This window comes from Siniperca chuatsi, linkage group LG18, assembly GCF_020085105.1.
Source record: "Siniperca chuatsi isolate FFG_IHB_CAS linkage group LG18, ASM2008510v1, whole genome shotgun sequence".
Taxonomy (NCBI): domain Eukaryota; kingdom Metazoa; phylum Chordata; class Actinopteri; order Centrarchiformes; family Sinipercidae; genus Siniperca; species Siniperca chuatsi.
In genome coordinates, this window is record NC_058059.1 from 27,984,427 (window position 1) to 28,011,970 (window position 27,544).

At 40.9% G+C, this 27,544-nt stretch overlaps 1 protein-coding gene across 3 annotated transcripts in view; it reads right to left on the minus strand.

Annotated features, from left to right (window-relative positions):
- The window catches only part of slc38a9 (solute carrier family 38 member 9), a 27,790-nt gene continuing 246 nt past the window's right edge, over nucleotides 1–27,544 (minus strand). The window contains exons 1-15 of one of the 3 annotated variants that reach the window (XM_044174184.1): nucleotides 27,473–27,544; nucleotides 24,721–24,863; nucleotides 23,027–23,156; nucleotides 16,348–16,466; nucleotides 16,189–16,252; nucleotides 15,921–16,014; nucleotides 11,265–11,435; nucleotides 10,196–10,255; nucleotides 9,264–9,470; nucleotides 7,147–7,254; nucleotides 6,103–6,209; nucleotides 5,662–5,775; nucleotides 4,897–5,045; nucleotides 3,546–3,635; nucleotides 1–1,624 (exon numbers count right to left, since the gene is read on the minus strand). The exon at nucleotides 27,473–27,544 is cut by the window's right edge and continues 241 nt beyond it. In XM_044174184.1, the coding sequence (XP_044030119.1) occupies nucleotides 1,459–1,624; nucleotides 3,546–3,635; nucleotides 4,897–5,045; nucleotides 5,662–5,775; nucleotides 6,103–6,209; nucleotides 7,147–7,254; nucleotides 9,264–9,470; nucleotides 10,196–10,255; nucleotides 11,265–11,435; nucleotides 15,921–16,014; nucleotides 16,189–16,252; nucleotides 16,348–16,466; nucleotides 23,027–23,156; nucleotides 24,721–24,818 (1,677 nt within the window). In that variant the 5' untranslated portion in view covers nucleotides 24,819–24,863; nucleotides 27,473–27,544 and the 3' untranslated portion in view covers nucleotides 1–1,458. Of the gene's footprint in view, nucleotides 1,625–3,545; nucleotides 3,636–4,896; nucleotides 5,046–5,661; nucleotides 5,776–6,102; nucleotides 6,210–7,146; nucleotides 7,255–9,263; nucleotides 9,471–10,195; nucleotides 10,256–11,264; nucleotides 11,436–15,920; nucleotides 16,015–16,188; nucleotides 16,253–16,347; nucleotides 16,467–23,026; nucleotides 23,157–24,720; nucleotides 24,864–27,288 lie in introns of all 3 variants that reach the window. The other 2 variants (XM_044174185.1, XM_044174186.1) reach the window with 2 other exon arrangements.

Sequence of the window (27,544 nt, forward strand, 5' to 3'; positions counted from 1 at the left end):
TTCTTATAGACTGATGTTTTATTTTCACGCACATATTCCCTTTGTCTATCCTATCATTAGTAAAATACAACACATTAGGCACTGTATCTAGAAAATAGGCATCATTTAAACATGTCAAACAAGTAAATCAACACTGCTCATAAAACTTAAGATTGTGCCAAAAGTTTCTTCAAAAAATATACACACAACATGGCTGTCCCCAAAACATATAAACAGTTTACATAACCACAGTTAGTATTCCGTGGTGTCAGCAAGACAACTCTATATGATCATAAAATTCAGCTGTAAAGCCTCACTGTAACTGCTTTAAACCTGCAATAAAAGATTTTTCTTGCCTACATTAGGGCAGCCTTTTGAGTTGATATGGGGAACTTCTTAGCAAACAGTTGCTTTTTTTTTTCTTTTTTTTTTTAACACACCAAGCGGTTACAGAGCAACATTATCAATTATTTGGAGTGGTGTTTGTGTCTCTACCAACTCCTGAGGGAAATATCTGGTTGTTTAGCCACTGTGTTCACCAGCTAGTCTCTAACTGTGTCTGTTTGCTGCTGAGCAGGTAGTGTACAGTGGCTTTTTAGAGCTTTTCTCTGAAAACAGCTGCCTGATGTGGCCGAAAACGACACTTTGAGAGACGTGAGTGTCAGCCAAAACAGTGAAGTTGTTGGCCGGACAGTTAAACAAAGAGCTGAAACTTACTATAAAGCTCGATAAAGCAGACAGGAGTTACAGATTCAGCTGATAATTCTCTGTACATTCATGACTAGGAGCAACGCTTCTCACATTACACATTATTTGATTCATTGTTATTATTAAAAATATTATAGATTATAGCTGCTTCAGAGTTCACTCAAAATTGTAGAGTTAATGTTTCATGGAGATGCTGTTTGAATCTACAGAAAAACAGAATACAATAGCTTAAGACGACACTCCCCTGGTTGTGTCTTAGCTCTCAATACTGACCCCATATTCCAAATGTTCCTGCTAGCTTGCTGCTGATGTTATCAAAGTCTATACAACTTGGCTGGGCAGGTCCGGGATCAGTCAATGCAGGAATAATCAACAGTATCACGCAGGAAATGATCTATAAATTAAAGTTTATCATAGAAATACCACCGGCTGGATTGCATGAAGAAAATAAAAAGATAATGTTATCAAACCAAGACATTGGATTCCTGTAATTCCCCTAAAACATAAACCTTTACAAATCACTCAACAATCATTCTTACTACAGAAAGTGTGTGATATTTAATCGAACGCCGACGGCCAGACATTAAATCTGACTGGCTGGAGACTGCGCTTTATCTGGGCATTATTTTGGTGGCCATGTCATAAGTGGGATAATACACACTGTGCGGTTATGAACTCCCTTATTTTACATCTAATTTAAGAGATTCCCATCTGAAATCTCCATCACATCTTTTAATCTTGCTTCTGATTGGTCTGTGTCTGACTCCTTCTCTACATGAAGAACTGAGCCAGTAGGTTGGCCATGCCCAGCACGATCAGGAAACTGTGGAAGAGGGCTGACGGCCAGCGGAGCACCCCCTGCCTTCTCAGGGAGATCATGTGGACTAAGGCAGGAAAGACAAAAACTAAAGCCAAGCCACATGTTGCTCCAGAAAACCTGCAAGGGGAGACAGAGAGTTAACATAAGTACAGAGCATTAAGTACAGTATCACAACAGGTCAACTAGTGCATTAAAGTGACAACTTAGGGTGCAAAAAGACAACCCTAAAAAGGGGAAAGGCAAAGTCTGTAAGGAAGAATTAACATTTTATTCAACAACAATGACCATGGCAAACCACTTAAAACATTCGAGTTTAGATTATTTTGTTACATCAAGATTATTTTGCTGCGTCAAGAATGAACTTCCATGCTCAATCACTTGAAACAAGAATGCTATGTGAGCAAAAGCATGAAGGAACAATATATGAGAAACATACAGTATGTGCCAGGTTTGCTTTTGGGCACTGATTTCTTGAATCATGGGGCAGGGTACAAAGTGCTGTCAGGTGGCAAACTTTGATATTTTTGTTTCCGCAGGTCTACCTGAATCTGTGTTACAGGCTGATAACAATCATGACCAATCACATCGGCTCCTTTCATTACATACAGTGGTGTGCAAAAGTGTTTGCCCCCTTCCTGATTTCTTTTTTTTTGCATGTTTGTCACACTTAAATGTCTCAGATCATCAAACTAATTTAAATATTAGTCAAAGATAACACAAGTAAACACAAAATGCAGTTTTTAAATGAAGGTTGTTATTATTAAGGGAAAACAAAATCCAAATCCACATGGCCCTGTGTGAAATAGTGATTGCCCCCTAAACCTAATAACTGGTTGGGCCACCCTTAGCAGCAACAACTGCAATCAAGCGTTTGCAATAACTTGCAATGAGTCTTTTACAGCGCTGTGGAGGAATTTTGGCCCACTCATCTTTGCAGAATTGTTGTAATTCAGCCACATTGGAGGGTTTTCGAGCATGAACTGCCTTTTTAAGGTCAGGCCACAGCATCTCAATAGGATTCAGGTCAGGACTTTGACTAGGCCACTCCAAAGTCTTTATTTTGTTGTTCTTCTTCATCTGTCAGCCTCACTAGAATGCTGTATCAAATTCTCATCTGAATCCATATACGGTTCGGCTATTATGCAACAGATGTTGAATAAACATTTGCAAACAGTTTGCTCAACTTATCTCCACTAGGCCACTCCAAAGTCTTCATTTTGTTCTTCATCAGCCATTCAGAGACCCCACAACAACATCCAAAGAACTGCAGGTCTCACTTGCCTCAGTTAAGGTCAGTGTTCATGACTCCACCATAAGAAAGAGACTGGGCAAAAATGGCCGGCATGGCAGAGTTCCAAGACAAAAACCAGTGCTGAGCAAAAAGAACATCAAGGCCATCTGTTCGTGACCTCAAGCTGAAGCGAACATGGGTTCTGCAGCAGGACAATGATCCAAAACACACCAGCAAGTCCACCTCTGAATGGCTGAAGAAGAACAAAATGAAGACTTTGGAGTGGCCTCGTCAAAGTCCTGACCTGAATCCTATTGACATGCTGTGGCATGACCTTAAAAGGGCAGTTCATGCTCGAAAACCCTCCAATTTATTAATATATTGATCTGTCTGTTTTATTCATATAATTATGACCCATCTAGTCCTCGATATCTATGGAAGCACAATACTGAAATTCTAGAGTCATTTTTAAAATGATTATTAAAGTTGTGTTCAGTTAGATTTGGATATCTACACGCAACAGTACTTTCTCTTCTGGCACTGAAACAAGTCTGTTTAAGTGTGGTTGAACAATTTCAGTAATGATACCATTCATAATCAACATAATAATAAATCCCACCACTTTGAAATACAGAGAGTCCCGACCATATTATGTTATGTTCAGTGCGGCCACAGGTCTGCCTCTGTTGCCATTACACACGTCAGACACCAGCATATTCAAGCACATAAAAACAATCATTTGGACTAATTCAATTTGATGAATTCATTCTTAGCCATCAGTGGACAGGGAAACAAGTTTAAACATACCTTATGATGGATCCAATGTTGGGATAAAACCTGGCCATCAGGACACCAGTTCCAACAACTGAGATGTTCAGTGCCAGAACGTGCAAGAAACTAGAGAGAGACAATGTGAAAACCAATGATGTGCTGAAAGATTGCAGATTTACTGCACAGAAGAATGAAAAAAGTGTTGTAAAAGCCAAATGTCATGTTTTAAGGCTTTTTTTGTTGATGTTATTTCTGTTTTGTAAATTCTATTTTGTTGTTACTATCTGTTAGCTCTGTGTTTGGTCTCCAGCAGCTCCTGAGGGAAACATCTGGCTCTTTAGCTGCTAGATGCTCCGCTATGTTCACCAGCTGCTCTCTGACTGCATCTGTCTGCTGTTTGCTGCTGAGCAGCTTGTGTACAGTGAGTTTATCACAAATATATCGGTATCAATGTCGGCTGATAAGTAACAAGAAATGTCAAATATATGTTTGAGGTCATCCATCTCCGTTATATAGTTTGTCCACCAGAGAGCTTAGTTTATTTTGTAAAATGCCCCACCCCGCAGATATCTTGGTCACTATTCTTTAATAATCAATTTTATGTATCCTTATCAAAACTACTTATCTGATGTGTTAAAAATTATTAGCAGCAGAGGTTTTTTTTACTCTCATTGATATCTGTAACAGCCTCAAAAGGATTATTACTGGGAGGGCTGTATAATAAATACACCTGAACGTGGAAGGTCCAGCAGCTGGTTGGCAAATAATACACGATGAAGACAAAGGAACATTCCAGACAAATCTGTGACAATTGTACTGAAAAGTACAGATTAGAGGAAGAATATAAGAACATTTCCAAGGCACTGAATAATCCCTCATGTAACTCAGCTTTAACATAAGTCTGCCTTAAAAACTAAGGTCCAGATGTACTAACGCGACGCATTCTAGCCCAGAAACAAGCAGTATATGTATTAAATAGACGTCACATGCTGGAATCTTAGTTTTTGCTAGACGCACCCCTCTCATAATTATTACATATGTATTTGAGGGAGGAGCCATGATAAGTCAGTCAGACTGACTGAGTGGACTGACTCCACTAAGCTTCACACAAATTTCAAGATGCAGTTTTGTGTGGAAAATTGCCTGGGCTTTCGTGTAAATCTGGAGGATCCAGACATGCATCGGGACACAGCTAGTGTCAGAATGAATAATGTGGTACTTAAATGGAGAGGTAGCAAAATTGCCATTCAGTCTGAATTTCAGGCTAGTCGTATTTTAGCATACTTTGTAATTGTTAGAGCCAATGTTATCATTATCTGTCTGCTGTGCAGGTCTGCTTCCAATGAAATAAGACAAGAACTTCATTGATAATATCCTTCAATGTTACCTGGGGTAATGATTGCCAAATATCTGGCCCATCATCTGGACCCGCACCAAGTATCCTAACAGGGGGTAGACTGAGATCATCTGGAACAACATTAAGGTCCGAGCCACAAACACCATCACATCACTGCTGGGGAAGTTATCTAAGAAGTTCTGTAGGAGAGAAAAAAGCAGTGGAGGGTTTGCAATGTGGGGTTTGTTTGACAATCTATAGGGAAGCTACGCTTTCTGTAGATAATACCATGACTGTGAAGCCATATCTGTAACTGCTGTTACCTAGCAGTTTGCAGTTGTTCTCCAATAAATCCTCAAATCTGTGTGTCTTCAACCTTTCTTCTCTTTTTTTCCCCTTCAATAAACTGCTTCCCTTTCATGAATATAACTAATTGTTTGTGGATAATTGTTATGATGACACTATTTACTTTGGCTTTACAGCTTTCACTTTCATATGGCCACAAGTAAAAAAGAAGCATGAAAAATGTCAAACTGCAAGATTATGGCAAATGTTTGAGCAATTTTATCTTAACTACTTCTTCTGTCAAGGATAATAATCTCACTAGTTTAGAGGTTATAAATCAGTGTCTGGATCCAGATGTGCATCCTAAGACACATGGGTAGAAAATGCAGATTGATCTCACATTATAAGGTCAAGCTATAGTTAAAGTTCAAGTTTATATGGCAAAAACACAAGCACCTCAAAAGAGGTTAAAAAAATAATAATAATTAAAATAAAAACAAAAAGATAAGAAAACTGAAGTGTAAATCTCACTGGTTCAATGCAGTCTTTGAAGAGAGGGGGTGAGGGAAAGACAGCAAAGATCAACACTCCCACATACAGATAGGTCAGTCCTACTAGAAGATAAGCCACCGACAGGTCCCGCACCTGAAAACACCAAAATACATTCACCTTAGACTCAGCATCACTTTACTTATCGTGTTTTCTGAGGTCAGAAAAGCATGATAGGGAGGTTTGTCTTGACTACATTCAGTTGATATTTTATCTGAAGACTCTTTCCTTCCCGTTTCTGAATTGGACATTAAAGGGTACTGTCATCACTGATGAAGACTCACATAATTCACTCAGAAAAATAGCAAGAAATAACTTGTGAGATTGAACTGTGTTATCTGAGCAGAGACCAGATTAGTACAATGTAATGCATATGTTTGCAGTGTGTGAAGCTGTGCAGCAGCATGGGTGAATTAAGCACACATTGTTCTCTTGGTGCTTGTTGCTCTTCATTAATGTGATGATGCAGTTGTGAATGAAGAAGGCCAGAGTGAGGACACCAGTCAGCTGAGGGAAGAGCAGTCTGAACTCTGAAAGAACACAGAATAAGACAGAAATGATACACCTGCTACTGAACAGAAACGAAAAATCTAAATCTGCACTGGTGCTCCCCTAGTGGTTGCAACGTTCAGATTATGAGATACGTTGCATGCAAAAGTTAATATTTTGGCCCTTGGGTGGCACTAGAGAAAAATGCCCAAAATGGAAAAGGTCCGTCCTCTGGGGAGCATCAGTGGGCAGAGATTAAAATTAAAACTGAATGTCAATCTGCTGAATTACTATGACAGTTATTGTGTAACAGAGAAGAGAGGGAGAATTTTGGCAAGATGGTGGAGCTAGAGCAAAGGTAAGGAAGATTTGACTTACTCTCAAGGAACCCTTAATAAAATGGATAATATCAAACTGTATTACAATCTGGTCAGTAACAGCTGAATTGTCTGTCTGGAAGAGTTGGACATCAACCAAAGGACCGCATCCACCAATTACATCAACAGATACAGTAAGAAACTCACAAATGAACTCTCATCAGCCAAATACAATATCCCAATTTATATCACAATCTTGATGTATGTTACGATGTAGTAAAGTTTCTAAAAACTCTTGAGAAATTGATTATGGATAATAAATACCTCGACAGGAATGTCGAATGGCTAATCCACCAAATTCAATATCTAACCAAGGCCATCACATTGATGCAAATATCATATAAAATCCAATACTGCCATAAAGAAGTTCTGCTAATTGATCAGCAACATTGTCTAAAATGGCCTTATACACCCAAAGATGTTAAAGGGATAAGTGCCACGGTGTCACAGGAAGGACCCTTTACAATCTAGACTTCAAGCAGGAATCAACAGCTTCATATATAATTGGACTACAGTTAGCAGTTAGAGTATTTCTACTAGGTTCAACTGAGTTGCTGTGGACAGATACATAAAGAAGCATGACAAACAGCAGGAGGTTTACCTGGAACATAGAACTGGGTTGTGTCAAACCAGTGGAACTCTAGGTGGAAGCCGAGGCGGACAGCTTTAACAGTGACCAGCACAATCAGGTAGACCACTGATATGGTGCCTGGACAAGATGGAACGATGCAACAATGGATGGGTGAATGATGCAGCACACAGCACAATCAGAAGGAAAACCCACAACCAGGGGCCTGTTTCAGAAAGCAGGTTTAACAAACTGGGACCCTAACCCTGAACTCTGAGTTGACTGAACTATCTCTGATCCGCTGTTCTAGAATCAAAAACTGAGGTAAGCACATGCCGAATGAAAAAAGGCATCATTAATGGAGCTCCGATACTACGATTCTCCATGGCAATGGATTAAAAAAAAAAGGCAGTGCCTCCATTTTAATTTATTGGAGACAGAAATACTAATGCGTGAGTATTTATCTTTAAAAACACAGCAGCAGCAGTGAAAGTTGGAGCTGAAGTGGAGAAAAGAGTCAAAAAGTTACCACTGTTAAGTTTTAGTCAGCTTGGTCCAATTATTCATCATTCACCAGAGTTGAATTTCCTTAACGGGTGATAAAGTGGTGGAATCTTACTCTATATTGTACATTAAAACTTATATATATATATAAATAAAAATATATTTATTTATTTAGCTGTAACCTGACGGGGACGAAACACAGAAATGAAGATGAAATACAAAAATACAGATTAAACTTATGGTTGTAACCTCATAGCCCGTCTATTTTACATACATTCACTTTAAATTCTACCTTAACAAAGATAACAATGTTCAGTTTTGATTGACACTGTCAGAAGGGCATTAATTCCACCATATGTTTATTAATGAGGTTGTAGTTTGCAGTGATGTTGAACTGGATTACATTATACTGACAGGTGTTTTTACATTTACAAACATGGGGGGGGAGAATATTAGAAACACATTTCAATATAATGCGGTCCAGGTCAACACCACCACTAACTACAGTCTCAGCAATAAACATATGGTTGAATTAACACCTCTCGGAAAGTTTCAACAAAACATGTGACAGAGCTGTTGTACTGGATTGCATAAGATTGTATCGGTGTACCTAATAAAGTGGCCAGGGAGTGTATAAATCTTGGCTCAACAGCATTCACTGACTATAGTTCAACATGTCGTATAGTCACTGAAATGCCATGAAAACACGTTCAGACTATATGCAGCACACAACTCACTCACACGCAAACAGTTTGAAAATCTGAAAGTCTTTTGAGCTCGCTCAGAAGCTTTCATACTCTAATACGTGATAACTATGATAGAATTGTTCCATCAGTGTGACCAATCACAACATGATTATTCATTGATTGGTGTCTTATGGTTCTAAAACGTCACACAGCAACATGCATTAACTGTGTCAGTGCAGGGATTGACAAAAAAAGTAGGACGAAGCACAGACTTTATTCTGAGCTAAGAATGAATCCACAATGTGTAATGTTTGAATGCGAGATCGCTGTTCTAAGAAAGATAGATATCCAACCGGGATTTTGATCTTCTTCTCCAGACGTAAACCTCTGCAAATGAATGCACTTTGATATTGACCGTTTGAATGAGGAAATGAACGGCATGTCTGACAGCTCTGAGGCTCGGCAGGAGGGGAGGAGACAGAGAGAAACCAGCGAGCTGTTTCGGTTCACAGCGTATGTTCCCACAGTCAAAGCGATCCCTCTTCCCACAACTCAGGGTTAACAAATCCAGTTTTCACTAAACCCGCTGTCTGGAACAAGCCCCAGCACATAAAACTTGTTTACCATTTATCCTTGACTGATTTAGCTATTCGGATATGTGCAGGTGTCGGAGGTATCCCACACACTGGCTACTACCTGGCTGCCAAAAATCAAGTAATGCAGCTTTAATCTTTAGCTAGGATTCCAAGCCAGTCAAAAATCTAAAGAAGCACCTAGTGTTCCCCCGGGTCACTGCTGCTGCTGCTGCTGCTGAACTGTATTGAGTTTCAAAACACCAACAGTGAGTTGGAAAGATATTCTGGTGGCACACTGCCTTTCTTGAATAAGCACCCAATGTCTAAGCCTTCTGACTTATCACGAACACTAGTACCCGCTCTTCATGTCATTGCTCTCTCTTACCCAAGAAGGTGAACCTTGCGAAGAAGGAGGCCGAGCGGAAGCAGAGCAGTGGCAGCAGCAGGATGATGAGGTAGAGGGGGATGGTGTTGGTTTTGCTCCACCAGTGTTCAAACGAGCCGACGTCAGAAGTATCATTTCCACTGTTACCCAGATAAAGGGTGCTGGTGTAGTTCCCTCCAGGGTCAGTGTTTGGGTATGGACAGATGACTGGTGAACAAATCAACAAAGCATTACCATCCAGGCAGTCACTTTACTAACTCAAAGGGATTTTTTTCCTACTTGAGATTTAAGAAAAAACGAGTCAATTGTTGGAATATGAAGCGTGCAGTCCAGAAATGGGTGAGGGACAACGGGGAAAGTAATTTCAAAATGTACTTAGTGAACCTGAAAAGACAGTAGTGATATCGTCACTGACGGAGAAACTAACCGTAGACGGATATGGCATTTCTGATATTGATATCTGTACAAAAATATATCTTCATTTTAGGATTAAAATCTCTATTAAACATTTACATCACAAGGAGACCACAAATTGTGGTTAAGATTAAAAACTAATTGTAACAGAACAGGAACAGTACCAATTTGTATGAGAAAAACTAAATTTATTAGCAGAAGACAAGTATTGGCAAATAAACAAAAGGTAAAAGGATTTAGAAAAACATTCCAGGTTACCCATTATTACCAAATGCACAGGCTCCAAACGTATCGGACGCATCCTGTTGGTCTTTATTTGCTTGGAATTCAAGGTTAGCCATCGTCTGCTAACAGACCCACCTACACTGTGAATCTGGGCTGTCCCACAGCAAAGCTGACAGCTGTGAGAGAAGCGTGCTGTAATGTTTGGTTGTCAGACCTCAGTGGTCCTAGCTCTGTGAGATATGTCCACGGTCAATAAAGTTACATTTGAAAGTTGGATCATTTAAGTGACTTACCTCTATCTGAGCCGTTGGTTCCAAACTCTGAATCTGACATGTTGACATTGTGAGCATAGTCTGTAGACAAGAGAGGAAACCGTCAGATCAAAGCAAAAGCTCTACTTGCACATTATAATAATTTACCATCTCTCTGCACAAAACCATAACCATAACCTATAAGTTGGTGTTCTCATGTGTTGTCTCAATAGTGCTAGGACTTTCTCAGACAGAGCCACCCATCCACACTGCCTACCACCATCTTTCTCTGCATTTGGTATATCTTCTTCAAGTGCAGCATTTGAAAGGTCAAAAGAGGTTTGTCAATACCGATGTGTAGTTCCATTATATTTGCAGAACAGATAAATAACCTTTGATAAATTTGACCGCATAAACTAGCCAGATAATACTTGCAAATGTCAGCTCAATACAGAATCACATTCTCGAGGGTTTTGCAAACATCTAGTGATACTCTCATCGTGTATTGTCTTGGAATAAAATACACAGATTAAACTTTGAATATGAGGTATGGTAATGTTAGCTTTAAGGCTAACTAATGGCTCCACCTCAGCTGAGTCGGTCATTTAACAACATTGGGTATACACTGAACATTATTATCATATTAAGCCTCAGGTCGCTCTGAGGGACTGTGACCGAATGAGAAAAACAAGAGTGTTGTGGAGGACATGTATTTGCCAGTGTAATCATGTCTAAATGTGACTAAAGTGCCATATTTTACTGAATAAACCTTTAAAGTCACAATGCGCTACATAACATGCCAATGGACTCCATGGTGAGCACACGGCGAGGTAGACTTTGGAATTAAATGCTCATCAGGCTATTCCATAGGAGCAACACACATCAGCCATGTTTGTACAGTGTCAGGTCATTTGACAACCAGAGCACACACCAGACGCATTGTACAGACAGAAGTGGCCAAGGTACAGTGGCCAGGGAGCGCCAAGTGTCAGATACCACTGATGTGTGTTGCCTTCAAAGTGCTAAGATGTCTTTGCTTAAACAATCAACCAATTGGAACTACATAATTATGTGATACCTACTTTCTGGTACTGACAAGATTGTCACTTACTGTAGATAAACTGTCCGGTGTTGTAGAGGAAATTGGACATGAGGACCCAGTAAACCACCATGGCTCCAATGAGCGACACCATCGAGAACACCAAGCTGGACCACTGGCCAAATTTGCCAAAGTAGTACCTACAAACGTCAGGGAATTCCCAGTCGAATGTGTCCACGTAGGCTGGACAGAACACAGAGAAAGACAGAAACAGAGCAGTGAAGATCTTTTACCATACCCAACTGACAGAAAACAGGAAAGAAACAACAACAAACTATTTATAATTGCGGCCATTATGCAACACCACTGTATCATTCAATTATCTAGGAGATTTCCAAGCCTCTCTGCTGAGGAACGCTGAGATTTAGCATTCCCAAGAATTTCAGTTACAATGATGTCTAACCATAGGAACTGTGATCTGATGTGTCTGCCTCACTTGGGTCAGTGTGCATGCTGCTGTAAGGTGTGGCTGGAAAGTACATGCAAGAGAAGACACTCATCACAAACACCTAAAAGAGGTTATTAAGCAAATTATTTTTAATGAAAGAATAATTACCATTGGTAATGTGGAGTAGAAAAATTTGTAATCACAAAAAAACCAAACTAGACCTCCAAGCACGTACACCGGGGGTCCAAGCACCCGACGCTAATTGGAAGCAAAGGCGCACCGTGTCAGGGCACTCAGGAGGACAGGAGGACAGGGCCCTCACTGAGCAGGGGTTAAAAAAGCTCTTCTGATATGCATGTGTTCGTATGCTTGGGCAGGCTGAGCCACCCTCATGCAGTGCACACACTGCCAGGATCTGCTCCACCCTGGGACGGTCAGGGAGTGCAAGTCAGACATTAGCTAAAACTAATGTCAATAAATCCTTTTGCATCTCATTCACTAGTGGTGAAGTGTCTCCTAGTTAGGTGTTGTTCTCTGCAATAGACTTTAACCCTAAAAGGCAAAAATAAAGATTCACTACCACTCAAATGTTTGGAGTCACCTGTTGTAATGAAGTTTTTCTTCTTTCCTTCAATAATGGCTATTTTAACAGATAAAACAGTACAATTATACACCAAACGTATCATTTACATTTGAAAGAGTTTGAGAATAATGAAATGATTAAAACGTCCGTTCAGTCGATGTCCCCACAGTGTTACATGACAGGGGAGAATACTGTTGGAACCATTTTCCCCTAAATACTCTTCGATTTGTTATTTGTTTTCCAGTCCAGAAAAGCATAAGTGACCCTAGATCATTACTGAACCACAACGGTGCAGCTGGGCTGTAAATATTTTGGGACGCCGTTTGTCTCTGGGCCCTCTGCAGTCTGCTCAGTGGTTAGATTGAATAGGTTCAAACTGTGATTGTCAGTCCACAGTGTGTTCAGCTGCCGGTTCCAGCAGTGCTAACCCTGGACTAACCTATGCTTTCTATTGTGAAGTTTTAACAGCAGCTTTGCTAAAGCAGCACGCCTGTTAATCCCAGCTTGTTATTGTGCTTTACATCTGCATTACATCTGCACAGACTTTAACGCTCAGCTTCCAGTTTCTTTTACCAATGGCCGCTAATTTCTTATATTCTTATCTAACTGTTGCTCAGACGATCTTTGTCTCTTTCTGGTTGAACCTTTGTACAGCGGTTGGTTTTTTTGCAGGGGTATTGCTTTTTCAATTGTTGGGGTATCGCTTGTAAACAGCTGCGCTCATGCTAACAGACCACAGCTCAGAGTACTGAGAGCTCAGCAGTCTGAGGTCAATACATGAGAGCATCTGCTGACACTGAAATGACTGTTTACACTGTGGTAATGCAATAGACTGTATATGTAGATGGACGTCACCCATTGGAGCTGGTTTGAATCCTAGAGCCACAGTTAATACTACTGCCTGTAGCTGCTGAAATATTTCAAGTAAGTACATTTATACACAATTTTTCAAGAACGTCTTAAAACAGTAGTCAGGTGCCCATATAAACAGTAAAATAGTTGTAATCATTCCTCCTGTTCATACTAGCCTTTAAAATATACCTTAACCTACCATAACACACTACTCAACTGCAGCCCTGCAACAGTGACAGGCTCCACTGAGGAGAAGCAGACAAGACTTCCAAAGACTGAAACACAGCACTGAACTTCTTTACGATGAAATGCCACATTATCTACTAATCAGCCTACATGAGTCATCTGATATTACAACATTTCTCTAAAATGATCAAGTTTTTCTTGGCTTCATATTTTAATTTGAGGGTAAATATTTTAACAGTTTGAGCAACAAAGTACACCTTGCCCAGCAAGAGCAATGAATTCATGTCCTTCTGACTGGCTGTCAGTTTTCAGCAACAGAAACAAACACTTGTGTTTCGGATAAATCCCATGCACACATGCTGCCCTCTGTAGGTGGGGGGTACATGGTACCATCATGAGACCACCTGATGACAGCATCAGATAACGAATGGACAGGATGACACCCTTAAACCACAGCATTAATACTAAAAAATATGAATCATCATCAGAGTTTCACCTGGATTCATATGACAATACGTGCACATGGAATTTGGTGTAATTGGGAGAAAATATATTATTATGATCTATTATTCAACAATATCAAATGTTAAACATTTGTGGCAGCTGCACAGATTTGCACCAACTTTAAATCTGTAAATCAGGAGGACATACTGGATGTGCATACCAAGAGCACCTGCTGACCCTGAAATGACAGACAGCAGCAAGTCTGTCTGTTTGCACTGTGGCTGTGTAAATCTAACATTATACACAGTATATCATGGGTCACAACATTAGCTACTCCAGCTTTCTCGCATAATGTAGTTAACAACTGGCAAAGTTTCAACCACACATCATCGTATTCAACATACCACATGAATGCAGTGAAATCATTTTAATTTGAAAAGAGTGCATTTAATGAACAAATCTGAAATGTATTAATTTCTTAAGTACACCCCCCCCCCCCCCCAGGCAGGATCCTCAAGGGGTCTCTTTGCAAACTTCAAACAGGCTTTCAGATGAACCTTTTTCAGAAACACCTTTTTCCCGCCACCGTGTGTGATGCACACGTTGCCCTCTGTTGGCCATAAAACCCCGTAGGTCTTTCAGGATTGCCATCGGATTCCACGTAGCCTCTCTGACCACATGACTTCTCTCCTGGTCATCTAGTTTAGATGGACGCCCTGATGTTGGTAGACTCTGGCTGGAGTCATACACTTTCCACTTTTTAATGATTGTCTTAACATTGCTTCGAGGTATCTTCAAAGCCTTGGAAATCTTTTTATATCCCTCACCCGATGAGTACCTTTCTACAACTTTGGAGCCCATGCTGCTGTCTTTGTGTGAGACTGCACGTCCAAACAGAGGGACTGTGGTAAACAGCTGTTTATATTCATGTCATCAAGTTAATTGTGGCGATTCCACGCAGGTGTTGGACATTGAGTTACTGTATGATCTTGAAGGTTTGGTTATTCCGGAGATACTTTAAGTGATACTTCAGGGGTGTATGCTTATCAAACCAAGTTATTGTAATTCCCTAACCTACACTCACCTTTCCTAACCAGCACTAAGAATAATGTCCTAAAAGAGTTTCCCTTCAGCACTAAAGTTTCTGCAACTCCACTAAGTTTGTTGATAGTTTCTCTTCTCTGTTCTTAGTTTTATTCTTGTCATGTTTCACTCTTAAGTGCATTTTGGGAAAGAAATTAGTACTTTTATGGCGCTACATTACTTTTATATAGGGTTGAAACAATTCCTCGAGTAACTCGATTACTAAAAATCATCTATGCAAAAGCTGTTTTTGCATTTCAGAACATTCTTCATTTCTTTAAAACCCAGAAGGTAATATGGCACTTAAATGCAATAAATGGGTTTAGTTTTGACAGATAGTATTATTGTATGCAATTTAAGCAATAAAAATCTAGATTTTACTAAAAAGGAAACCATTTAGTTGTCACAATGTTCATGATGTAAACAGTGAGACACCCGACACCCGCTCTCAGGCTCCGTCTCACACTCTCACAATACCCGAACAAATCTCACACCAAATACGAGAAAGCCACAAAGCTACTCGTTGATGAAAAATATAGCTATGAAGGTTATACAGGCTTACAGCACACACAATAAAACAAACAGCAAATACAACAGGGTTCCAACACTGTTGGTGCTTGGACCCCAAAAATAATAATGTGCTCAGCAGAGGGCAGACTTTACAAGGGCTGATAATATCCCCAGTTAGCTGTTACTTTCACAGTCATCATACTGTGCTGAGTAGCTGACACAACGGTTGCATAAGAGAAGCTAAAGCAAAGTCTTATAGCTCAAAGCTCTCACAGCTTTGTGAAAGGTCATGGGGTCGCCACATCCATAGGTCCCTTCCCGTTGGGGAAATAAATCTAAGGGGTGAGATAATTCCACTTCTTCCCGGTGCAGTTTCTCTTGTTCCTTATTTTCTAAAAATGAATATGAGTATCTCGAGAACAAACAATACCAGAAAATGACACTTTATTCTATAAAATGATTGATAGTTGGTTTGTATCGGAAACATAAAATAATAGAGTTGCAGACTTTAAAAGAATCATTGCAGTTTATTAGATGTAATTAAATTTCAATCAGTTCTGATAACTTTGTAGCCACCATTAGCAGATTAATATATTTTAAACCCAAGTGTTGCTGGACTTACATATTGCCTTTGGTGACTTGAGGACGACGTAACAACAGTAGAGCATCAGCAGGCCTGTGAAGATGAGGATGAGGATCCCCAGAGTAAAACCGGCCTAAAGGACAAAGACAACATTGACTATTAAGCCAAATTGCATACATATGTGCATACAGTACATGCTGCAACTCTGCATTTCAAGAGTAACTGAGGTCAATACAAAACTACTGTCATTTTAGATGTGGCTTTGAACGAGCCAAGGACGTGAAGTATGTGGAATAAAGCAAATCACCTGCTTTATACCCCAGGGTATGCTGAGTATAGATGTGCCCATCATTGTGTTCCATATAGCAAATCTGTGAGGAGAGAAAAGCAGTCAAACACATTCACTTAAGTACGAAGAGAACATTTAGCTCAGGTTGACTCACTGACTGATGCTGGCAGGGCTTACATGGTGATGATACTGGGGTTTTTAGAGGAGTGGTCGCTGCCTGTCACCTTAAAAGCTGTCCCCAGAGGGCTGTAGATGTAGATCTCCTCTGGCCGGGGGATCACATGGTTGGGAGGACTCTGGAGGAAAAAAAACAGCCAGATACTAAAGATGAAGCCCTCACAGGTACAGTAACATGAGCCTTTATGAAAAATAAACACGTTACATTCACATCATAGTGGTATAATATTTACCATGTAACAGAGACAAGAAAACATATCTTAGGGAATATGTCACCGTAATCCACAAACCAATCTGTAGTAACACCCATTTACCAGATAAAGATCTCACAAAACCACATTCTAATTCATTCATGCGACATCGTCCCAACTTTAGAATCCTGGTATAATCCTTAAGAGAGCAGATACCACCTTACAATCAAATATAAAGCTTTGGACAGAATCCAAAATGTACACCTATGACATTGACAATATAATAGTGAGTCTTTATCCAGAATTGATGGATTTTGGGGCCACGGTGCGCGAATAAGTGTACCTTCATCTCCACTGCATTGTCAACAGGCTGCAGAATCATTTAAACAGGACTATACAACCTACTGGGGGTCCAGTTGTAACAATGTCACATTTGGAATTGTATGAGCCTTACCCTTTAATCTTTTGACATTAGTTGATCCAATTCCTGTTCATCAAATGGCACACCCAAATCTCTTTCCCAAACACATTTAAGGGCTGCAGCCGTTTTATTCCCCCCGTCCTTCACCAAGCACCTGAAGAACTTTACTTAACTCATCTGCTGACCTTGGGGGATGTAGACATGACCCAAAAATCATTTGCAATATATGGTCTAGTTGAAGTTGCTGTTTTGAGTACATTATCATAGTACAAACCTCTTTATGTAAGAAAAACTTTTTCCATCAATTCAATTTACTTATATAGCGCCAATTCATAACAGAAGTTATCTCATTGCACTTTTCCTATAGAGCAGGTCTAGACCGAACTCTATATAATATTATTTACAGAGACCCAAAAAATCCCACCATGAGCAAGCACTTGGCGACAGCGGCAAGGAAAAACTTTAAGAGGCAGAAACCTCGAGCAGAACCAGACTCAATGGTGGGCGGCCATCAGAGAGAGAGAGAGAGAGAGAGAGAGAGAGAGAGAGAGAGAGAGAGAGAGAGAGAGAGAGAGAGAGATAAAAAAAGGCTGTATATCAATGCTTAGCTTTGGATTCAACCAAATACTGGAGGCTTCATTTCGATCCAAACTGAAGGTGAAATACAATTGAGACTTTCCATGTTTAGAGGACGTGGACAGGCAGTGTGACAGAGGGAGAGGACCTGAGACAGATTGCTCTATATTGAACCATGGAGGAGCTCTCTCAAGAGGGCAATGACCAATGTGCACTAAACACATAATGATAAATCAAACGATGTGTGCGTGGCCGCTCTCCATTCCAAAGAAACTCCTTACATATGCTATCAAATTTCTTAAAATACTCAGAGGGGAGGGGATTTCTAATGGGAGAGAATGAAGCAAATCATTGATTCCCAGAACACAGTTCATGTTAAAAACATTAGCTTTACCCCACAAAGACAGATAAAGTGAAGACCACCGATTTACATCAATAAAAGTTCAACTCAAAAGTTCATCAACTGAAGTTCCTTTTCAAGTCTGTCTCAACCCTTTTCTCTTCAATTTCTGCCTGCATTATAATGCTCTCCTTTCTTATGAGAAGCATACTGAATAACAAAGCCTCTCAGTTCTACTTTGAGAGCTTCCCCAGCGATCCCTGTAGAAGGTGTGGGCACATTTGACTATGTAGAATTTGAAATTAACTTCTCAGTTAAATCTCCATCTAGGTATTCCTGTGCTATCGCAAAAAGGTAACATCTCTAGGTTTAGACGGTGTAGTCCCTCATTCGTCCAGGAGTGTTCTATCGTAGAAAAGGTTTCAGTCGTAGTCGTCTGGACACTGTTTTCAGAATCAAGACGTTTCGGCTCCCATCCGGAAGTCATTCTCAATTGTGAAAAAATTGGATGGGAACAGAAATAATTGGATCAAAAACTTATCAGACCGCATCCTGACACAGGCGGAAAAAGATGTGCTCTCCAAAGGGCTCAACTTTTCAGTTACATCCAACCACATCCCCACAGCGGACTACATCACAGCCACAGAAACAGCCATTAGGAAGAACAAGATGACTGAAGCAAAGGCTGCAGACCTGAGGCTACGTGTCACTGCAACATTAAAGAGTGCCAAACCACCTCCTTCTAACATTACATCCGAAGAGAGGAGGGCACTCTCAGCACTGCAGAAGGATCACAGCATAAACATTCTACCAGCAGACAAGGGTCGCTGCACTGTGATTCTGAACACAGCCGATTATGAAACCAAGGTCAACAACCTTCTTGAAGACACAACCACATATCAAAAACTTAAAAGAGATCCAACCAATGGCTACAAGAAGAAGGTTATAGACTGTCTAGAGAAGCTTGAGAAGGAGGATGTGATAGACAGGCCTCTGTACTACAGACTATACCCTGGGGAAGCCATTCCCTGCATTTATGGCCTTCCCAAAATTCACAAAGAGAATGTTCCACTCAGACCCATCGTGTGCAGCACAGATTCCATCACATACAACATAGCCAAACATTTGACTACAATCTTGGCTCTGTTGGTGGGGAACACAGAACATCATGTGGAAAACACACAGACATTTGTGGACAAAGTGAAACATCTCCAGTTGGACCCAGATGACGTAATTGTTTCATATGATGTTGTGTCCTTGTTCACCTGCATTCCGACCTCAGAAGCAGTGACAGCGGTGAGGAGGAGACTGCAGGAGGACTCCACTTTGCAGCAAAGGACCAAGCTTACACCTGAACACATATGCAAACTATTAGACATCTGTCTCAACACAACCTACTTCCAATTCCGGGGACACTTCTACAGACAGATTCACGGCTGTGCTATGGGCTCTCCGGTCTCTCCCATTGTGGCCAACCTGTACATGGAACAGTTTGAGAAGAAGGCATTATCCTCGTTCCCAGGCACACCACCAAGTCGTTGCTACCACTACGTGGATGACACCTTTGTGAAAATCAAGAAACAAGACGTGGAAGCGTTCTCAGAGCATATCAATACTGTGGATCCCAACATCAAGTTCACACAAGAGGATGCCAAAGAGAACCGCTTGGCCTCTTGATTGTTCTACACTCAGAGGAGAGGACGGAAAGCTCCAGATAGAAGTGTACAGGAAACCAACACATACGGATCAATACTTGCTCTTTGACTCACACCATCCACTACAGCACAAGCTGGGTGTAATCCAGACATTACAACATAGAGCCCAATAAGTGCTCACCGGCTCAGAGGGTAAGAAGAAAGAGGAAAGGCATGTCCAGAATGCACTCTCAGCCTGTGCTTATCCTACTTGGGCTATCAGCAAAGTTAAAAGAGCCAAAAAACAGGACAAAAGTGTAACAGAACCAAGAAGGAACGGTGTCTCCATTCCTTATGTATCTGGACTGTCTGAAAAACTACAAAGGATCTTTAGATAGCACGATGTTCCTGTTTTCTTTAAACCAGGCAACACTTTAAGACAGAAACTCGTTCACCCTAAGGACAAGTTACCCACACAGAAACAGAGCAATGTTGTCTACTCCATTCAGTGCAGTGAGGAAAACTGCAAAGAACGGTACATAGGCGAGACTAAACAGCCACTTCACAAAAGACTTTATCAGCACAGACGACACGCTAACTCAGATTACAGAGCGCCGTGCATTTGCATCTAAAAGCTACAAACCACACATTTGAAGACAGCGAGGTGGAGATTCTAAGTAGAGAGAAGAGTTGGTTTGAACGGGGCATCAAGGAAGCCATTTTTGTGAAAAAAGAGAACCCCTCTTTGAACAGAAATGGTGGTCTGAGATTTAATCTGCCCAAAGTCTATCAGAGTGTATTATCACCTTGGTCACGCCAATCACATGCTAATCAGGTACTTAACAGTGATGAAGTAGATGCAGCCAGAAAACAATAGGCCTGATTACTGATTACTGGGCCATCTTGGAAACCATTAGGTCAGTTTCAGGTGAAACTAGCTATTAACAGATACTCAGGCAGATTCCTTCCTGAGGGCGGGGCTTATGTAACACAGAGTAAATTTCCAGTTCCCGTCCAATTTTTTCACAATTGAGAATGACTTCTGAATGGGAGCCGAAACGTCTTGATTCTGAAAACAGTGTCCAGATGACTACGACTGAAACCTTTTCTACGATCTCTAGGTTTACTAAAGTGTGATCTGATACTAAAATACTCCCAATCAAACAAGTAACCACTGACTGTAAGAGAATTACAAAAGGTCTATCCGAGTAAATGTTTCATGCGAGTAAGAAAACAAGTATAATCTCATAATGTCCTCCACACATGCACAAGAGTCAAGGACTCAGACATACTCCTAACTGCCAGTGTGGCCTTACACATCCTGGTCACCACAAGACTGCAATCCAAAGTTGAGTCCCTTATTAAATTAAATCACCATTGACAATAGCATTATAATCTCCAACCTGGTGTATTTTTGCCTCCAAGTCAGCAAAATATTGTGGTCCATCTCCATTCGGAGCAAAATATTTTCCAGAATAATTGTGTGAGGCTGTATTTCTGTAGTATTATGGGCATCCTTCCCACTGTGTCTTTAATTTGCCTTATACATTTAAATTGCAAATGTTTATTGATAAGCGTTATAACCCCCTGTCTTTGGCTAGACCCTACTCTGTAGAAAACATGGCCGTCCCAATCCCTACACAGTTTCTCTGACTCTTCTGAGGATACATGTGTCTCTTGTAGAAACACCACATCATACCGTTTTGATTTCAGAATAGAAAAGTTCTTTTTCCTATTAATGGGATGCCCAAGGCCATTAACAGTTGTGGTGGAAAAGTGCATGTTGTTGAATTTAGATGTCATATCCTAAAATATCTACAGTATGCTCATAAACATGACATTCGTAAACGCCTCTGAACAAAACACCAGCAACAAACCAATATAGCGCTTATTCTTGAACCCTGCGCTTCCCACTATAAGAACAAAACTGACGGTACATGAATCGTCGTCTGACTAACTGACTTACCCAACACAGACCGATAGCATCATTATTCCAAGTAGCCATACAGATGCAAATTATAAAGTGGTCCTACTTAACATACAAAAGTGATAGCTGGTCCAAAGGAGTCCAATACTGTCATACAATTGTCCTGCAGATTTCAACATACAGAGAGAAGCATCAAATGAAACTTTGCAGACTCTTTGGTCTGTGGTGCCCACCAGCCAACAGGAGGCCCATAGAACAAAACAACACACATGCTGTGAATGGTCAATAAGTAAAGTCTCCGTTTTCTGTCAGTACAGCGTACACCACTGCGTGTCATAAAGGGAGTGGTGAATATATATTAGTAACACTTGTGCTTTTCCTGCTACGGCAAATCAAAATGTCTGCTGTGATAAAAGACAATTATAGGATTTTTGATATTATCACAGTTGGAACAAACTCGTGGTCTAGCTATAACCTACTAGCTATTGCTACAGAGGAGATGGCAGACGGTTTGGTGTGGAGAACTTGTGATTTTGAACGTCTCTCTGACCAACTGATACACTGATGGAGTGCATCACCATCCGAGCTACTAAAAACTGGGTTGTGAATCGCAGTCAACATTTCCTGACATGTACATTGTCTTAAGACTGTATCTGACGGGCTGCTCTCACATACAGACTCAAAGCAGCAGGCTCTGAAGCTTACGGCCGTGTTTAGTTAAGCACGTAATATGCATACTCGACTCTGATTGGACAGTTATTTCTCCATTGCCGCTATACTGGCACACAGCGAAGTAGTTCATTTCCCGAGCGATGAGTTTCTACACTTCGTTTTCAAGTCCAGATACCTCATTATAATATCATTTTGAATGGGGCACCATATGACCGCAATGATCAGCGTTTTTCCTCACATTCGCTTCAAGCACTTTTACATAGTCGAGCTGGAGCTCATAGCTCAACGGCCAAGTGCTGTGCTTCCCTTCCCCGAGGGAATAAAAACAAGCACGGGTTGTTGCTCCAGCACGTCAGAGGAAATCTGCATAAAGTTGAAGCTCTCTCAACTCCTCCCGGTCGCGCCGCTGGAAGACCTGACAGTCTTGAATCACGGGGGAAGGCGCCAGATTGCTATTTGGAGGTTCCATTCACAATAAAACCTGTTGCGCCTCTATTGTCTGAACAGGGGATGACGCTTTTTGTAAGCAAAAGGATTAAAAACAAACGACAGAGACGCTTGAACGTGCTTATGAACTTATGGTTACTGGACATGAACTGTGGAGGAAAAGGAAGCCAGAAGAAAGCCGGTTTTCACCGTTGTTTCGGGCTGTTTAGCTGTGGCTCTGTACATTTGAGATAAATAATGTATGATGTACACGGTATACATAGAACAAAACAGAACTAATGCACTTAATGCAACATACCAAAATGGTCAACATACACTGATTGCAACATAAGCTAATACATGGTGTGTGTCTAGGTTATTGGCCCGTATTGTGTGTGGTGTGTAGGTATTTAGTGAATCTGTGCCCAGGGGCCATGGTCATGATAATCTGTCCATGGCTGTAACAAGTAACTAGGTAGTGACTCAACCTACTAGCAGTCTATCAGAAGAGCCTGTCAGTCGGCCGTAGTAATGGACTCTGCTGTTGAGGATGGCAGCCTCAGCAGAGACTCGCTCCTGTGGGTCGTCATCTACGATGTTCCGGGGTTCTACGTGGAAAGGCCTAGAAGAAGCAGACAAAAATCATATCATTTCTAACAATATTCAATCTGTCAAAAAATTTTAATAATCCATTAAATGTTTAAGTCAAAATGCAAAGTTGCCAAACATTCTCCATTTCCAGCTTCTCCAATGTGAGGATTTGCTGCTCTTCTGTTTCATATCATTGTAAACGGAAAATCTTTGGGTTTTGACAGTTGGTCGGACAAAATAAGCAACCTGTTTATGTCACGGTGGGCTCTGGCAACGAGCTATGGGCATTTTTCACTATTTTCTGACATTTTATAGACTATTGAATTATACAGAGGACAAATACAAACACTTTTTGTTTTGTTTTGAACCTTAAACATGTCTTGACTGACTTAATCATGACTTCATATACACTGAAACAAACATGCAAGTCACATACACACATCAGTGTATGTGACTTGCTGGAAAGGAGTGTTTGGAATGCTTTATGTGCCAGAAAGCTAGCTGGTCACTGTGAAATACCTAACTGCATTAAAATTCACACAAACTGCTAATGCTAGGGTGGTGCCAAAGACACACACACTCACACAGTGCTAACGTCTTCAAATGAATTCCAGGAAGCCTAACTTGTAGAAAGCACCTTGTTTATTATCGAGCAAACGCTGTCAGAGAAGAGAAACATGCACGGCCAGGTCAGTCCACGCTGGACCCAAACTTTGGGTAAAAGCTACTATATTGGCATTTGTTTTTTATAAAGAGAAACTACAAATGCAAAATGGTTCAGTTTATATAGTGTCAATATACTGTGCAATTTTAAATTCGTTAAGTTCATAGACATACCCCACCTCACAATACACATGTACAGCAAACATGTGGACAAAGCAAAGCCAGAGTACTACCATCTGAATCCACGAAACAGGACATGACATTAAATAACACAGATAAGGGAGAAAACACACAATACGGGTCTGGTACAAGGCTAAAGCTCACTTGGGTATTGTTGTGTCTTTATCAGCTCTCACTCTACAACATGTACATTAGTATATCGTATGTGGAAGTGCCAGGAGATACATGTCTGGGTAAAAATAACACAGATCTTATGTGATATTGTTTCTTTAGTATTACCTCTCTGCCCATGTCTTTGTGTCTTGGGTCTCTTTCTTGATTATATGAAACTATCAAAATGTAAGTCAAAATTGGTCAGCCTGTGTCCTCCATGAAAAATACTGTTATGCCCTTCAATGGAAAGAAACTGAATAAAGACATTGGGCTTTTGTACCAACAAACTACAGTATATACATGTTTGTTTTAATTGTTAGTGTTTTGTGTGTGTGTGTGTGTGTGTGTGTGTGTGTGTGTGAGTGAGTATCTATATATCTGTTTTCACTCTCTGTGTTATTATTGTATGTATATTATAGTATTATAGATATAATCCAACGTCTGGTATCAAATGATTTCTTATGGCTCTGCACCCACTCTGAGTGTGCCAGTACATGCATAGAGCTATTTCATGTTCTATCTATTAAACAACATGAACCTGTGTGCAGCTGTTTCTCAGTACTGCACACTGATTGGTGTAGTGTCTCAGTGTAATCTACCTTTTAGCCCTGAAGTCCAGTGAGTCTGTGGAGCCTCTATTTGAGTAGCTCTCTCCAGTCGGCTCGCAGCTCAGCAGAGGCCTGCAGTCGTCCTCCATCGTACATCTGACTTTCAGCTAAAGCCTCTCAAGTCTCATCACTCACTGGGAGGAAATATGTGATCAAATATAATCAGAGACCGCCACAGGGCAACTAGAAAACATTATTTGTGTAGTACAGTCTTGGAATGGAGAAAAAAAACACATCGAAACACCTTAAACACTATGCCAGTTTTCGGTAGTAATGTAAAGTATACATGACTGACTCAAGTGTGATATTAAATGTCAATAGATATAAAATACCACTTTAAGTATCAATGACCTCTTCCTTAGGAACACAAACACTTACAATATTGAATGTCAGTATTACAGAATCTTATAATACAATCGCATGACATATTAAAGCAGCACCTTAAAATGGAAGTAAGGGAATTAAGGGAACTTGAATGGCTGAAGAAGAACAAAATGAAGACTTTGGAGCGGCCTAGTCAAAGTCCTGACCTGAATCCTATTGAGATGCTGTGGCCTGACCTTAAAAAGGCAGTTCATGCTCAAAAACCCTCCAATGTGGCTGAATTACAACAATTCTGCAAAGGTGAGTGGGCCAAAACTCCTCCACAGCGCTGGAAAAGACTCATTGCAAGTTATCACAAACGCTTGATTGCAGTTGTTGCTGCTATGGGTGGCCCAACCAGTTATTAGGTTTAGGGTGCAATCACTTTTTCACACAGGGCCATGCAGGTTTAGATTTTGTTTTCCCTTAATAATAACAACCTTCATTTAAAAACTGCCTTTTGTGTTTACTGGTGTTATCTTTGACTAATATTTAAATTTGTTTGATGATACATTTAAGTGTAACAAACATGCAAAAAAAAAGAAATCAGGAAGGGGGCAAACACTTTTGCACACCACTGTAGTCTCAACTATAACACTCATTTAAGTAAGTGAATGTCAACAGAAAAATATCATGTATGTGTGTGGAGATTTCTGGTGTCATACTTTATGGTGGCTTTTTTAGTAGTATTCCTGGTGCTTTTCCCTCCGCCCATTACAGACATGGCTGAATCCAGGCTCTAGAGCTGCCTGGCGTAAAATCTAATTAAACTTAGTGCACCATAGAAGATTTTATGTATTTAGGCGTTCCACTGGAAACAGCTAAAACTAAATTTGGCTCACTAACTCCTCTAGCCGCTATGACGAGCTGCTAGCTCAGCTACAACATAGGGACCCACACAGTGACTCTCTCAGAGGGCATAAATGTGCTTTTAGTGACGGCTAACCAGCCTGAGCAGCTAGCTCTCACTCCTCTGCTGGTTTACCTTTGTTGTAAATAGTGATTTTTTTTTAAGTTTTTTTTTTGGTGTTTCCGCTTTATTTGACAGTGACAGCAGAGAGAGAGGGGATGACATACAGCAAAGGGCCCGGGCCGGACTCGAACCTGGGCCGCTGCGGTGAGGACTCAGCCCTGATACATGGTGCACCCCTCAGGTCTGGCATCCAAACACTGTTAAAAGTTCCACGTTCAGCCATTTTTATAATTAAGGCTATTTCAAAAATGGTTTTATTAAGTGTTTGACAATTCAATGTAATGTTTGTTGTATTTAATAGTATTGCATTTTTATGTGCATAATCTTGCCATTGACTGGGATGAACCAACCTCACCTACAATGAGCTGCACAAATTGAGGACTTCGATACCGCCGCTCGGCACAACAATGCTGACCTTGTTGGCAATGCATTCCAGTTAGTAATCGCTGCAATCCATGTCTGAAGTGGGGTTAATAACTGACAGCTCCGAAGAGATGATTGTTAACATTTCTTGGGTTTAATTATTTTCAGGTTAGAAACATTTGGGGTGTATTTAATATTTGACGCACACTCGCGTCTGCAGTAGGTTTAAATGAATAAAGATGTGGTGATCTGTAGTGGCGGGAAACAGAAACTGGGTTTAGACTAAACCGCAGATGCAGTTTACGTGATTTTGATCCAGACAACGCAGGTTTAACCCCCCCCCACCTTAAACTGCAGCCCCATTATGTTTCTACTTGGTCTGTTTGTGTGATCACACTTGTCATCAGAAGTCTACAGGTATACACTTTACATGGGTGTGGTAATCACAGTGAAACATCTGGACCTGACAAAGATCCGATCTAATCACTGTCTTCGTCTGCAGTTGTGGTTTCCAGCCAACTTCTGCCTCTGACAAGAAATGTTGTGTAATGTGTCAGTAAAAACAGTGCTGGAGTCAGCACTGTTTGCCAGCTGTGGGAGGATGAGGTGGGGGGGTGCTGTAGCTGCTGACTCCAGCACAGACATGGCAGGCGCTTCCCGCCACACCGCAGCCCCTGCTTTAGCAGTGACTAGATGACCTCATACAGACTTCGACCCAGGCGGCGCGTGACAACATAAATACCCCCCCCCCAGCTGACACTGTCAGAGATCACGTGCGGGATTTCTGAGGAAATACAAAGTGCTGAGTCTGCCTGAGAGACTTAGCTAACTTAAGCAAAAGATGTATTCTTTATTCTTACCGGATGGCGCCTTCTGTTGCCTTTGTTCCCAACTTTACCTGAACTCGGTAACTACTCAACGTGGACGAGCACGCGCAGACTAGGCAGCTAACTGACAGGCCTTCACATTAGAGACTGCGCTCACCTGCTGTCACTCGTTTCAGCATAGCTAACGTCATAGCATCACGCAACATCCGTATATTACCAGAGGCTCAGCGAAGCGCTGCTTCCTGCCGTCTTCGGCTCCGGTTAGCAGTGTCAGCACGCTGGACGTCAA